The sequence below is a fragment of the Notechis scutatus genome, chromosome 1 (genome assembly GCF_049901735.1).
Source record: "Notechis scutatus isolate UNSWTSFEM ecotype Mainland chromosome 1, rNotScu1.2, whole genome shotgun sequence".
Lineage (NCBI taxonomy): Eukaryota > Metazoa > Chordata > Lepidosauria > Squamata > Elapidae > Notechis > Notechis scutatus.
In genome coordinates, this window is record NC_142009.1 from 146740253 (window position 1) to 146755741 (window position 15489).

The window sequence follows — 15489 nt, forward strand, 5'->3', positions numbered from 1 at the left end:
CCACAGCTTTATTCATTTATTTATAGCATTCATATGATTGCCCAAATCAAGAAGCATGACTGAGCAGTGTACAAAAATCACCTAACATAGGAAAACAATACATACCATTAACACCCCCCCCCCTTAAGTTGCTAAAACAATGAAAGGGTGGTCAAAAATAAAATATATGTTAACTAAACCAGTTGGGAACTCTGCTTATCTTTGGCAGTCTTCCTTGGCCTTCCTGGGGGCCAACCACATATGGGGGGGAGGGAGAGAAACATAATTTCAAAAGGAAGGGGCTGCCACAAAGAAGACCCACCTCGTGAAGTGACATTGTTTCAGTGAAAATGAATGTTTTCATTCTGGAATTGTTTCAATCAAAGTCATTCCAAATAACATCTCAGAACCGTCCCTGCAGGATCTTATTTGCTTTGGAGACTTAAAATAACTAAAGTTTCTGATTTTTAACATAATAGCTTATAATAGCATAATACAATATCTGAAGCCTGTATTGTTATGCTATAACTTAGATAATTTTTTTAAAAAAACTGAATCGTATGGTTAAGCTGCCCCTCTGTACAGTACAGGTGTCATTACCTTTATCATTTTAAATGCAGTATTGGCAGCTACGGTATGTGGTATATAAATTGTTTTTAATGACAAATTAAAAATGCTCAATTTTATCACTAATTTTTTGAGGGGATACTTTTCAGCACAACCTCATCTTATTCAAACAACGCTGGACCAGGCTACTCCATATAAAGGCTGGAAACTTTATTTCCCTGAAGGTGAGGTCTTTTCCTTGTACATGGTATAGCTGAGAGCTGGCTAGGGTTGGAATTTACAAGCTGTAGATCATGATGTTCTGGGAAAGCATGAGCAAATTTTGAGAAGAGAGTCACAGGTTTTTTTTAAAAAAGATTGTACATACAACCTTATGCTCAGATTGCTGGCAGAACTTGTTCCTGTTCTGTCCTCATAAATTCCTTCTCTGCCTGAATGAGGCAACCAAGTTTGGAGTATTAGCCTTATGCTGGATTGGCAGAGGCATATTCTCACATACTGTATATCGACAGAGATTACAACAGACCAAAGAAGTCGAGTGGATGTGATGAAATAACGAGCATGTGGTTTATTTTAGTATAACAACATCATAGCTTAAAGTGAGAAAGAGCTAGTATGGTATAGTATTGGTGCTGGACTAGGAGTTGGGAGGGACTAGATTCTACTCATCCTTTGGGTACAGAAGCCCATTGGGTCAACTTGGGCCACGCATTCCCTCAGCTCTAATCAACGTCAGGCTCTGCAACAAGCCAAATGAAAAACAAGATTTATTGCATATTTCTGGTACCATATAAAAAATAAAATGCAAGTAGAATACTTTTGTCTAAATGTTTGGATTTGCATATGTTGTAGTACGATTTGTTTCATGCACAAATAATATGGGTTGTGTAAGTTGTGCTATTTGCAGTAAAGAAACTTATTTATATAAAAAAGTAATGTAATATTTTGAAACATGCAAATTAAAAAACATGTTTTAGGATATGATCAAAAGTTCACAAACTTTTAATTTTTTAAACATAACTACTCTAATTCACATGCCTAGCGTGTGAATTCTCTCATTACAACTTAGTACTACATCACATGATAGTTAAATCCTGGTTTATCATGTGTATTCAACTACTTATTTTTGGCATGCCTAAAACTTCATAAAATGAAGCTATAAGATTTCTCTCTGGCATCATTAATTATGGTAACTACAGTCAAAATAATGCTTGTAAGATAAAAGATGGTCAGTAAGACAAGATTATATTTACTTCAAGAAATTAAATTCTTAGTATTGTAAATATTAATGGAGTGTCTTTAAATCCTCAGGAGAACTTTTTAAAGCTGCAGCTAAATATGTTATATTAAACAATATTAAAGATTAGCTTGTAAAATCAATAGTTTGTTGATTAATATGTTCTTACATGTCCAATGTTATCTACAACCATAACTATATTAACTGTATTAATCAAAATTCTCTAATTCAGCATATGATGACAAGTCACCTTTTGTTCAGAAGACTGTAGCTTTTGAAACTTTTTTCAAATCTCGAATAGAGTTTTATGATAAGGTAAGTTATTAGACTATATGTTGTTTGATATACTGTTGTTTTCTGAAGTTGGTTTAACCACACATTTGTATATTTGCTTCTTGTTTTATATGCTGAGGGAATCCAAGGTATTTATGAGCATTTTAATTTTGTTTTTTCTTAAGAGAATTTTGCAGATTGATTCTGTCAGAACCTTTAGAAAATTTGTTTCATCTTATTCTTCAGCACTCCATGATCTGATTTTTTAATGCTACGATTTGTATTTGGATGGATAGACAAATAGAGGAAATTTTTAGAAAACAAAGAAGTATTCTTATCCTAAACTATACCTATTTTGTTCTTCACATATTTAATTATTTTCAATCAAATTTATCTGATTTATCATTTTTATTTTGTGCTCAAAGTAAAAAGAGGGAAGCATATGTCAGTGGTGTTGCTAGGGTCAATGAACAAAGAACTTATGAGATCATCCTCATATAATGCAGATGATACATATTTTGGAATATGAGGCAGTTAAATCAACAATTGGTATTTTTAGTAAAATATTTTTCTTTAATATTTGAGAATGCTTGAACAACTTACAACTATGATTAAAATAATGTGTAATGGAGTAAACAACAAATAGAGTTGTAACTTTACTAAACACAAATTCACACACCTCTATTTTATAGGATGAAGTAGAAAGAAAAGGAAGTATTCTTGTGGATTATAAGGAACTGATATGTGATAAAGAATTAGTGGAATCATTACCTGATGTTGCTGTTGAATTAAGAGAAACACCACAAAGAATATTGGCTTGCATGGGTCTGGCCATACATCAGGTAAATGCACTAGACAAATAATAGATAAAGCCTTATTATTCACAAAATGCAAATCTTATCTAAGAGAACAATTATATTTACACTTCATGTAAAAAAGGAACAATAATACTATCCATACATACACATATCTTAAAATAAAGCCTGGCTGAATTCAACAGGATTTAGAAATTTACATAAAGTTTGAGCCCAAATCTTAAACCATTTAGTTTATATTCTTGGGGTAAATGATGTAACAATAAAAAAGGAAACATGAATATTTTATAACTGCTTGGCAGTGAAATCCTGCATATGTGTGTTAAGCAAGATTCCCTATGTTTTGAAAAGCAGGCCAGCATGAGCAGAGTATGAATTAAAGCGGTCCCATCATTTAGAGGTGTTATGTAGTTGCTTCAAAAGGTGTTTGTGTGTCTGTACATGTGTGCATGCACAGCAACTTTGCTGACATTCACATCAGAATTCTCTCACAGAAAAGCAGATAAAAGCTAGAAACAGCTGCATTAGGACTTTATAATGCTAAGTAGTTTGGTCTCTAATTGCAGAGGCCTTTAAACAATCTCAATTGGGATTAGGGAATCCGTTTGAATAGTATAGCAGGGACAATGCATACTACAATAGAAAAGAAAAAATAAATTACAAGACAAGTTTCCCTTTGATAGTTAAAAGCACCACCTGCTTCTAAAAATGACATTTATATATTAATTACTTAATGGAAGTCAGGCAGTTTCTTTTTTATTCTCTAGATATTGATCAAAGACCTTGAAAAGGATGCTGCAAAGCTGCAAGAGCAAGAAGGGTTGGCCACTGACGAAGAGCCTATTATAAATGTGCCACTTATTCATGCAAGGTATCTGTTTTTTAAAAATTATTCAATTATGAAAAAAACTGAAAATGTTTCTAAAAGTTTTATAAACTTTCTTCTATATGAATACAAAATGGCAAGAACTCTAAGTCACTGACATTTTTGAGAAAATGATAGCATAAGAAATTGTAGAAAATGTTAATAATATTACTAATTTCTAGAATATCACAGAAAGCTGGTATTAAACTTGTACCAATAGTCATATTGACCAAATTGTGGATTGCCCCAATCAATGCTAGGATTGTTTTTACCTGGTGCAAAGAGCTAATTTATCACACAAAGCAGAAAATTGCAACTACTTTATTCTGTACAGCAACAAAGAGGTGTTCTTGAGATCCAAATCAAGAACCTCTTAAAAATACAGTAAATTACCATAGTTTTTATACATTTAAAAAAAAGTCACACAAAATCACATCATAACTAGCAAGCAATAGGCAACAACTAGTAAATTATTCATAACATTGGTAGATGGTTTTCTCAGAAGTTGGGTTCATTACTAAAATATTGTAGCCCTTGTCCTTGTCCTTTTGTCTCTAATTGATAGCTGGGTATACATTTTCTAGATAATTTATGTACAAAAGGAAAAGGGAGTTAGCTTAAAATGTACTGCTCCTGGGGGAAAGGGTAGTACTTTTTTTTTATAATAGCAACCACATGATCTTTCCAGGAATTTGCAAGGCAGAGCAAACTGCTAAAAGGGGAAAGAGAAAAAAAAAATGAATTTCTCTAACTCAAGCCAAAAGTCCTTCACTCACCTAATTGAAATGATGATACTATTGCTGCATGTAGGAATAATTTCTCTGCCCGCATTTAGATTTATCAATGAGGCACACTTAGTTCAGAGAAATACCTTGATAAGATTACATCTTTCTGTTTATTTGATTTGTGAGGCCAAATATTTTTTCATTCCTACTTTATAGCAAATGAAATTTTCTATTTTATCCCCTCTGGAAAGCTATTCTATAGAAACCATAGACAATCAGCAAGGTTAGCCATGAATAACTCAGAAATAACTTCAGAGAAGTACATTATTTAGAAATAGACCTAAAAATTAAGCAAGCTTAAGTGTGCCTAAAGTAGCCCTTCTCCAGAATGCAATCTTGGGTTTTATTATGCTTGAATGCAAGTAATATGAACTTTCATTCAGACCATCTAGCAGTAATTATTTTCTGCCTTGAAGGATGTTGCTTTGAAAATATCATCACTGTACCAAATCTGGAAGGACTTTTTCCATTATGTCTTTACAGAGATTGCCATATAATTGGAATGATGTATTACAGCTTGAAAATTCTATTTTTATTTGAAGTAGCAGGACTAAACATTTCAAAACATTACTGAATGTTTCAGTTTTTTGTACCATAGGATCTATTATTTTCTGGAAGGCATACAATTATGACATTGTAAAGGTTCCTAAATTGAATGTAGCAATTATATTATGTAAGAATAACCTAATAAAGAAAAAACTTCTCAGAAAGCTTTTATGTTTAATATTCTGATTAATTATTAAAATGCATTAATATCCAAATGCATACTGTACATATATGCAGCTTTTCTCTGAATTTTGGTGTGCTAAAATAATTTTCAGTATAACTGAAACTGGATACATGTAAATAAGTTTTTACAATTATAATGTATGTGCTAGGACTGACTCACAATAGAAAAAATGTTATTTAAACATGCAGGATATTCTTCTAGAAAAAAAAAATGCATTGGCTTCATTTAGAGCAGGGGTGTCCAACCTTTCACCTTCCCTGGGCCACATTAGAAGATGAAAATTTGGTTTGGGCCGCACATAATTAAATTAAATAATAAATTAAATTAAATTAAATTAAATTAAATTAAATTAAATTAAATTAATAAAATAAAATAAAATAAAATAAAATAAAATAAATAAAATAAAATAAAATAAAATAAAATTATTTATTATTTATTATTTATTATTTATTATTTATTATTTATTAAAAATTATTTATTTTTTATTTTATAATTTTCTGGCCAAATTTTGCGGGGTGGTTGTGGGGGAAGCTCGCCTGCCTCACGCCTACCTCTCCTCCTGCAAATTATTTATTTTTATTAATTTTCCGGCCAAATTTTGTGGGGAGGGGGAAGAAAGCTCGCCCGCCTCACGCCTACCTCTCCTCCTGCAAATGCAGCAGCGGCGGCAGCTGTGGCGGGGGCAGAAGCAGCAGCGGCGGTGGCGGCGGCGGGGGCAGAAGCAGCAGCGGCGGCAGCAGCAACGGGGGCAGAAGCAGCGGCAGCGGCGGCGGGGGCAGAAGCAGCAGCAGCGGCGGCGGGGGCAGAAGCAGCAGCGGTGGTGGCGGCAACAGCAGGAGGTGGCGGGCGGGACTTTTGGGCTGCGGCTGCCCGCCTTTTCTGTTGCTCGCCTCGCCCGCCTCGCGCCTGCCTCTCCTCCTCCTTGCTGGATCTTTCATGAAGGTTGGGGTGGGCGTTGGGCCGCATTATGAGGCGACCTGGGCCGCATGCGGCCCGTGGGCCGCGGGTTGGACAAGCCTGATTTAGAGAAAATTAAATTCAGTTTCATTTAAATCCATGACACGTGTAAGTTGTAATAAATTAAAAATTTTTATTACCACTCTATCTATTACACACACCATATTTTCACCAATTGTTATTATATGAATACTACTATTTCAAACATGGTGAGCTTCCACTAAACTATCAGTATATTTATTTAATTTGAATATGTTTTAATATTTTTTAGAGTGTACAACTATGATCCAATTAGTCAATTTAAGAATATTCGAGCTAATTGCTATGGGAAGTACGTTGCTTTACGTGGGACTGTTGTGCGTGTTAGTAACATTAAACCTATCTGCACCAAGATGGCCTTTATATGCAGTACCTGTGGAAATACTCAGAGTTTTCCTCTCCCTGATGGAAAATACACTCTTCCAACAAAGGTAATAAAAAAGCCCTCAAATCAAAAGTGCTACCTCCTACTTTTTTCTGAGTAGTATGTAAAGTAATACGTTTTCGGGATGTGTTGTTTACTGCACATTTAAGGACATCAATCATACCTTGATGAAGGGATTTTAAAAATTGTAATTCATTTTAAGTGTTTTCTTTAATGGAAATACAAATTAATCAAGGATAAGTGCAAGCCTCCCCAAAACAGACACAACAAATGTGGCTCACAGCAAATAAAGTTATGGTATAAACTTTTTTTTGTACTAAATTTGACCATTAATGTGTTTCAGTGTTCTTTGCCTGAATGTCATGGACGATCCTTCACTGCAGATAGAAGTTCTCCTTACACAATTACAGTGGACTGGCAGTCAATTAAGTAAATATATAATGTTACCCTAATATTTTGGAAATTTAGATTATTTACAGTAAATGTAAGGAATTAATTATTCAATCTCTTTTATTGTAATACTAAAACATTACATTGACTAATAATTCCATTCAAAGAAAAAAAACACCTCATTTTATCTATAAAGTTATCCTTGATCCAGAGACAGTCATCTCCTTTTTCTGTAAGATTGGTATTGTGAGAAATCTAGATTGAACTCTGGCTATTTGTACTTTTCCTTTCTCCATAATGCATGTGTGTGTGTGTTTCTGAAGATGTGTGGGTGCATATTTTAAGAAAGGTTTTGTGGATTTTTGATTCATCATTCATTTAAACCTATCTTCCGCTCTGAGAAGTGTTTGCCAAAATATATATTGGTACTCTAAAACCAAAAGAAAAACAATGTTTGTTTTGACCTACCTATATATGCTCAATATTTTATAAATCTCAATTCTCCTCCACCAGTGGTATCATGTCTTTTTTTATTATTAACTTGGTATTCCAGAATTCAAGAACTCATGTCAGATGATCAGCGAGAAGCTGGGAGAATTCCTCGGACAATAGAATGTGAATTGGTTCATGATCTTGTGGATAGTTGTGTTCCAGGCGATGTGATTACTGTTGCAGGAATTGTCAAGGTATCGAACACGGAAGAAGGTGAACTATATCAACTTTTATGTATTGACATCTGTACAGTATTTTATCAATTTTGGAAAATGGCTATTAATTTAGTTGTCTATCTGTATATTTTTGTTTTTCCCAATTAGTGGACCAAAGCAAAACTTAATTAATGTCAAAGATTACAGCCACAAGATTTAAATTAAAACAGTATATTAGTACACAACTACTTGAAAGTGTTTCCAGAGAGAAACTGCTCTTAGTTCTTTCCTTCTGGGTAGTGAGGGGAGCTGAAGCCAAGAGGTGTTTTATTTTTAGTGGCAGAGCAGTCTTCAGGAACAGTGTCCTTCATAGCATTCAAGATGGTGAAAATTCAACATTTTGTAACTAAACACGGAGTTTTAGCCATTTTTGTATTTTTATCTTACAGTTACTTTATCTTAGTTTACTTGGATCTTATAGCTTATTTTATTTACTGGATTTTAAGATTTATTGTGGCTGTTTTAATGTTTCTCCATCACATAAGCCTCCAAATATCACTTAGATTATGGTGGGGCACAAATGCACTAAATAAATAAATAAATAAATAAATAAATAAATAAATAAACACACACACACACACACTTTACAAAACAGGACAGATAAAGCCATGTAATAAAGGAAAATATGTTTAGCTCAAGGTTGACGTTTGATTACCCAAACCAGGTAACATCCTAAGTTACATCTTAAAGCAGAAAGATGATCATGATCTTTCTATTGATATTTTAACAGGAGCATCAAGAAATAAAAATGATAAATGTGTCTTCCTATTGTACATTGAAGCAAACTCTATCAGTAATACGAAAGGCCAGAAAATCAAGAATTATGAACATGGATTAAACCAACAAGGATGCATGGAGTTTTCACTTAAAGATCTTTACGCAGTCCAAGAAATCCAAGCTGAAGAGAATCTGTTCAAGCTTATTGTCAGGTATGTCATTTATTGCAAGTCAGGGGATGTATTTTATTTGCCGCCATGTTTCAGCCAACCTATTTTGAGTATTCACATATGTCTGGAGTACATGCTCTTTTGTACAGAAAAAACATTTTGTAAAACATCAGTTATTACATGTTTCTGAATCTCTACCATCTTCAAAACATGAACATGTTGTAGAAAAGAACATCAGAGATTGGACCATTGCAAGTTATTCTTAATATTCATGAAAGGATAACTACAGGTTGCCTCTAGCATTTAATCTGGTAGGAGTCACAATGTTCTAAAGAGAGCAGCCAAAAAAAACAATCCAAGCAATTATAATATTTAATGTGTTCTACACATGCTATTTATCCTTCCTTCCGGGTATTCCAGAGCTTAAGGGTCCTTGGTGCTCTCTAAGCTTGGTTGTTTTTTTTGCAGACATTTCAATACCCCAACTAGTCTAATACCACTGATGATATTACCTTGGTTGGGTAACGAAACATCTGAAGCTACAAATAGTCTCCTTTCTTGGTATTCTAGAACTGGATTGAAAATAGGGCTTAGAGAACAGGACATAGAAAGTCCCCACCCAAGTTAAGAACCTAGAATAATTAAATAGTGTTATTGTCGGGAAATCCAGTGTGACTATAAGTTAGTCTTTTTTGGACCCATGCTCGGGCTGGTAACCCATCCATGGAATTGGCAACTGCACAGTAGTTTGCCTTTTCCTTCTTCATGAGCAGTTGTTTAATTTCCCAATAAATCTTACAGGTCTGGGATATCCTGTCTCACACCTAACTACTAACCAAGCCTGATCTTGCTTAGTTTCCAAGTCAGATAAGTTAGCAAGTACTATTGCTGGTGCCTGACGATAGTAAATTGTAATTCTGTTTTAGAGAACTTTCTCCCCCCCAAAAAGCCTATAACAACAATGGAGGATCCGTCCTACCACATCCATCAGATATATAAGATCTATAAATCAGCAAAACAAGAAAATTTAGGTGTTTTAAGTATGATAATAGAACTATTGAGAGCAAGCATGGTACAAATGTTAAGCTGTTTGATTGGCGTTGGAGAACTGCAAGCTCAAGTCCACTTATGGCTTTGTAAGTGACTTGGAGCCAGTCATCCTCTGTTAACTCCACCTTTCTCACAGATAATGTTTTGGTTGAGAAAAATAGGAGGGAAAGTTATGTCTCCCATCTCCCCCCCCTCCCCCCAATATGAAAGGCAAGATATAAATCTGACAATAAATATTTGTAAAATGTCTTACTGCCCTGTTGAACTGATAGAAATGCAGTAAAGAGCTTACCATGAGTTCTTACAGCATCGTAGGAAATGGCAGATAATGCTACCCTCTGTGCTGCTGGCAAAATATGGCACTGTTGAAAAGCTTCAGATGTAGGAGGTGATATCAGTTATACTATTTATGACATCACAAACACCATTGTGGACAAATCATGAGGCTTTAAAAGATTATAATGTGACCACTGACAATCTGTCTTTTAAATATTATTTCCAGTCTACAACTGATTTAATACTAGGCTACAATGATTTATTCATGTTGTTTGTTATCTAAAAGGATAGTCTAAGAGTACAGTACAAGAATTCTTTTTGTGTAACAAATAAATATTTATACATGTTGGAAATCCTATCCATTCTAAAAGATAAAGTCTTAGACACCTAAACTTAATTACATTTAACTTGAATTGATTTCAGTGGCATAATAAATAATTTATTAGATTTAGCATAGCTACCTACTCCAAAAGGCTCTGGGCAGCTTTAATGTAAAAGTAAAAATTAAAAACATTGCAACAAAATGTTATTGCTACAATCATGATTAATTGCATAGCCAGCCAGATGTTTAGACTGGATTTGGCATAGGTATCCACCTACTGGGTCCTTCCTAAGGATCAGGGATAGGCAGATATTGATACTTGATGGTATTAAAGGTATCATTATAGGATGCAGGCTGTGTTTTGCAATTGACTGATAGTCGTGTTTCAGATGTTTTGGGATTGCATATTACTATTTGCCTATTACTATTTGGTACATATTTGCTTTCTACTGCCACAGTCATTCCACTTCTATCTGCAGGTCAAAGAGTAACTAATATCTAGTAGGTGTTATTTTCTGAGTTTCTCTTCGCCCCCACAATATATAATTGAGAAAACTTATTTTTCAAATATAGATTGTAGTCTTGCACATTCCTGTATTCTTGGCTGTTTTGGGTGTTCTCTCTCTAGTACAGTAATAATCTCATATTTTGCCTATGTGCTTTTAGAAGGCTATAGAATTTGACAGGAGAGAACCAGTTTGGTGTAGTGGTTAAAGTGCTGGCCTAGAATCCAACAGATTATGAGTTCTAGTCCTGCCTTGGGCATGAAAACCAGCTGGGTGACTTTGGGCCAATCACTCTCTCTCAGCCCTACCCACTTCACAGGATTGTTGCTCGGAGCAAAATAGAACGGAATATTGATATGTTTGCCACCTTGAGTAATATATGCAAAAGGATAATTCCCCCTCCATAGGTAATCCAGTATGCATCCATACTTAAGTAGTATTGCACAATGTACATGCTACATAATTCAGGTGAATGGTGTTTCATTTGCATTCTTTTTATACAGAGTTTGTGAATAAATAGATTTGAAATACATAATCTTAAATATGTTTTTTCTGTTATATTTAACCTGGTAATACATTTTTTTTCTTTCTAGCTCTCTCTGTCCTACTATTTATGGTCATGAGGTAAGTAAACTCTAACGGAAATATTCAATGAATTGTATTCCAAATGCTTAGTAGAAAATAAAATATACTATGGGCCTAGTTTATAAAGTACATTTTAATTGTCTGCTAAGAAAATGTGAATGAGGTTATTGTTTCTGTGGTGTTTCTGTTATTGTAATCCCACTATTAGAATTACTAATATTATTCAGTATATTATATCAGAATTAAAATGAGTTTTAATTCCTCACATAATCTGATTTATGCTTGTTTTCAAGACCTTAATAAAACTATATGGAAGGGTTCTGACAATATGCTAATAGCTACCTATAAAAATGCACCATTATTTTATTAAAATGATCCATGAATTAAAAAGTGCATAATGGTTAAAAAGACTTGTATGATAAAATAACATGCTTACTGTTCTGGCACGGTTGTGCTGTAAAAGATTTTGTAACAATTTTTGGAGGACTTTATTTGATGCTGTACTTCACAAGACTGAAAGAAACGAAACAAAAGGTTTTTTTTTTAAAATTGTCTGAACCTGGTATGTTACCATTTCATTTTATTTCTACTTCTGAAGAGTTAGAGGCTTCTTGCAAATATTGATAGAGAATATCTGAAACATGTAGTACTTAGACTGAATTGTCCCTTGCAAATATTTTATGCGTTGCTATCTTGTGTCACAGGTAGTAAAAGCTGGTTTAGTGTTGACATTATTTGGAGGATGCCAAAAATATATGGATGATAAAAACAGGATTCCTATTCGAGGGGATCCACATCTTCTCATGGTTGGAGATCCAGGACTGGGGAAAAGTCAGATGTTGCAAGTATGGATTCATTTGTTTATGCACGTAGCTTATTTTTTATGCTTAACTACCAAGTTTTTTGAAATAGTATTTTGTATCACTGGATATCGTATTATTTCAGAATAATTACATATATTCTTCTTTGGGCATTTTATTCTTTTTAATATAATTGGGTATGTTATCAATATGGGTAATGGTCTATAATATGCAAAGCTAGCCTTTTCAATTTGTTTCTTCAGGCTGTGTGCAATATTGCACCCCGTGGAGTATATGTCTGTGGCAATGCCACTACTACATCTGGTCTGACTGTAACACTGTCTCGAGACAGTTCCTCTGGAGATTTTGCACTAGAAGCTGGTGCTCTTGTACTTGGAGATCAAGGTATAGTGTTCTAGTGTATTTATCCGGATAAAAAAACTATGTAAACCTTATAGATGGGCACATTTATAAACTTCCCTTTTACTGGAAGCTTGAGATGCAATCTTAACTGACAGGCATATAAAGGTGAAACTCGAAAAATTAGAATATTGTGCAAAAGTTCATTTGTTTCAGTAATGCAACTTAAAAGGTGAACCTAATATATGAGATAGACTCATTACACGCAAAGCAAGATAGTTCAAGCCATGATTTGTCATAATTGAGATGATTATGGCTTACACCTCATGAAAACCCTAAATCCACAATCTCAGAAAATTAGAATATTGTGAAAAGGTTCAGTATTCTAGGCTCAAAGTGTCCCAATCTAATCAGCTAATTAAGCCATAACACCTGCAAAGGGTTCCTGAGCCTTTAAATGGTCTCTCAGTCTGGTTCAGTAAGAATCACAATCATGGGAAAGACTGCTGACCTGACAGTTGTGCAGAAAACCATCATTGACACCCTCCATAAGGAGGGAAAGCCTCAAAAGGTAATTTCAAAAGAAGTTGGACGTTCCCAAAGTGCTGTATCAAAGCACATGAATAGAAAGTTATGTGGAAGGGAAAAGTGTGGAAGAAAAAGGTTCACAAGCAGCAGGGATGACTGCAGCCTGGAAAGGATTGTCAGGAAAAGGCCATTCAAAAGTGTTGGGGACTTTCACAAGGAGTGGACTGAGGCTGGAGTCAGTGCATCAAGAGCCACCACACACAGATGGATCCTGGACATGGGCTTCAAATGCCGTATTCCTCTTGTCAAGCCGCTCCTGAACAACAAACGTCAGAAGCGTCTTATCTGGGCTAAAGAAAAACAGAATTGCTCTGTTGCTCAGTGGTCCAAAGTCCTCTTTTCTGATGAGAGCAACTTTTGTATGTCATTTGGAAACCAAGGACCCAGAGTCTGGAGGAAGAAGGGAGAGGCATGTTGAAGTAATTCCCCGTTAGGAGAATGAGCGCATACAGGGAGACGTAGTGAGAGTAGTGAAGAATAACACACACACACAGCACACAGATACACTGTACAGTAAATGTAGGTTTTTACTTCCAATAAACGTTTAAGCAAAGTCCAAGATAAGCAGTTCAAGTCATTCACAGGTAAAGCAACCAGTGTTCAGTTCAGGGATAATCCAAAATATCAAAGTCCAGTATCAAAAAACAGTTCAGTAACAGACTTACATCAACCATCAGTAACAGTCATTTAGGAAGAACGACAACACTCTCCAACAGAAGGAACAGATACTCACTGAGACTAACCAAACCAGGTTTCTGGCTCCATCTTACGGCCATTTGCGGAACCACACCCAATTACAGTTTTAGGATTCTCTTAAAGACATAGTATTAAAATGTCTATCCTAGTTTATATATTTCCAACCCAAATAACAGTTAGGTGACTTACATTCCTAACAAGGCACACACCGCAAGATGCTTGAAGTCTAGTGTATAGTTTCCACAGTCTATTGATTTGGGGAGCCATGTCATCTGCTGGTGTTGGTCCACTGTGCTTCATTAAGTCCAGGGTCAACGCAGCTGTCTACCAGGAGATTTCCATTCATGCTTCCTTCCGCAGACGAGCTTTATGGGGATGCTGACTTCATTTTCCAGCAGGAAAATGCTGCCAAAAGCACCAAAACCTGATTCAATGACCGTGGGATTACTGTGCTTGATTGGCCAGCAAACTCGCCTGACCTGAACCCCATAGAGAATCTATGGGGCATTGCCAAGAGAAAGATGAGAGACATGAGACCGAACAATGCAGAAGAGCTGAAGGACGCTATGGAAGCATCCTGGTCTTCCATAACACCTCAGCAGTGCCACAGGCTGATAGCTTCCATGCCATACCACATTGAGGCAGTAATTGCTGCAAAAGGGGCCCAAACCAAGTACTGAGTACATATGCATGCTTATACTTTTCAGAGGTCCGATATTGTTCTATGTACAATCCTTGTTTTATTGATTGCATGTAATATTCTAATTTTCTGAGATTGTGGATTTGGGGTTTTCATGAGCTGTAAGTCATAATCATCTCAATTATGACAAATCATAGCTTGAACTATCTTGCTTTGCATGTAATGAGTCTTTCTCATATATTAGTTTCACCTTTTGTTGCATTACTGAAATAAATGAACTTTTGCACAATATTTTAATTTTTTGAGTTTCACCTGTACTTTTCAAATATTGGGAAACAGAGAATGGGAAGAATCTGATGAGAGAGAAAGTAAAACTAGGCTGGTAGTGATGATTACATAAAAGCAAGAAATACTTATATAGGCAGATACTTTGAGCTAAATTCCCCTCTTGTTCATGTCGGAGGTACCATGTAAGGTGATTTTTGGATTGAAAACATTAGCTGGTGACATCACTGCTGTCCGCCGCTGTCCAGGGTGGTGATGCCTGTGAAGGCTCTTGTCCCCATCAAGGAGCTGGAGTGGAGGGATGACAGCTTACCCTGACATGCAACACTCTGATCTTGAACGTGGGCTTGGCAACTCCAACCCAACGTCCTAACCACCTGAGCAAGTGTGCTCCTGAGAGCTAAACTGATTACATATTTTATTTCATTTTAAGAATTCCCCACTCCTTTCTAACACTGAAGATTTACTTTGTCTGGTAATAAAACATCTTCAGGCAAACAACCGAGCTTAGAGGGCACCAAGGAGTCCACTGCTGATATGATTGGCTGTTTTGAGTTTTCCATATAAGTTACAAAAAACTATTAAACAAAGCACATGCCTAACATCATGTGATCTGCAATTCAAGTATCATTCAGAAACTTATTTCATGAGAATCGAGGAATTTCTGTTATCCTGAAAAAAATACAAGCTCTAAATAAAGTGTAGCATAATAATATATACAAAAAAATATTAATAATAAGCATTATTTAGGAATTCTAAGAACCT

General features: G+C 35.3%; 1 protein-coding gene and 1 long non-coding RNA gene across 3 annotated transcripts in view; one reads left to right on the top strand and one right to left on the bottom strand.

Annotated features, from left to right (window-relative positions):
* The window catches only part of LOC113412737 (DNA helicase MCM8), a 42557-nt gene that overhangs the window by 1734 nt on the left and 25334 nt on the right, over nucleotides 1-15489 (top strand). For both annotated transcript variants that reach the window (XM_087948335.1, XM_026668528.2), the window contains exons 3-13: nucleotides 696-770; nucleotides 2016-2098; nucleotides 2749-2898; nucleotides 3639-3742; nucleotides 6480-6678; nucleotides 6976-7061; nucleotides 7576-7727; nucleotides 8460-8658; nucleotides 11364-11394; nucleotides 12060-12200; nucleotides 12419-12560. In XM_087948335.1, coding sequence (XP_087804461.1) covers nucleotides 696-770; nucleotides 2016-2098; nucleotides 2749-2898; nucleotides 3639-3742; nucleotides 6480-6678; nucleotides 6976-7061; nucleotides 7576-7727; nucleotides 8460-8658; nucleotides 11364-11394; nucleotides 12060-12200; nucleotides 12419-12560 — 1362 coding nt within the window. The remainder of the gene's footprint in view (nucleotides 1-695; nucleotides 771-2015; nucleotides 2099-2748; nucleotides 2899-3638; nucleotides 3743-6479; nucleotides 6679-6975; nucleotides 7062-7575; nucleotides 7728-8459; nucleotides 8659-11363; nucleotides 11395-12059; nucleotides 12201-12418; nucleotides 12561-15489) is intronic.
* Nucleotides 8642-11926, bottom strand: LOC148133036 (uncharacterized). The gene is made up of 3 exons (XR_015746133.1): nucleotides 11792-11926; nucleotides 9959-10039; nucleotides 8642-8754 (listed from the first exon to the last, which is right to left on the bottom strand). It is a non-coding gene; the product is annotated as an uncharacterized LOC148133036 (long non-coding RNA).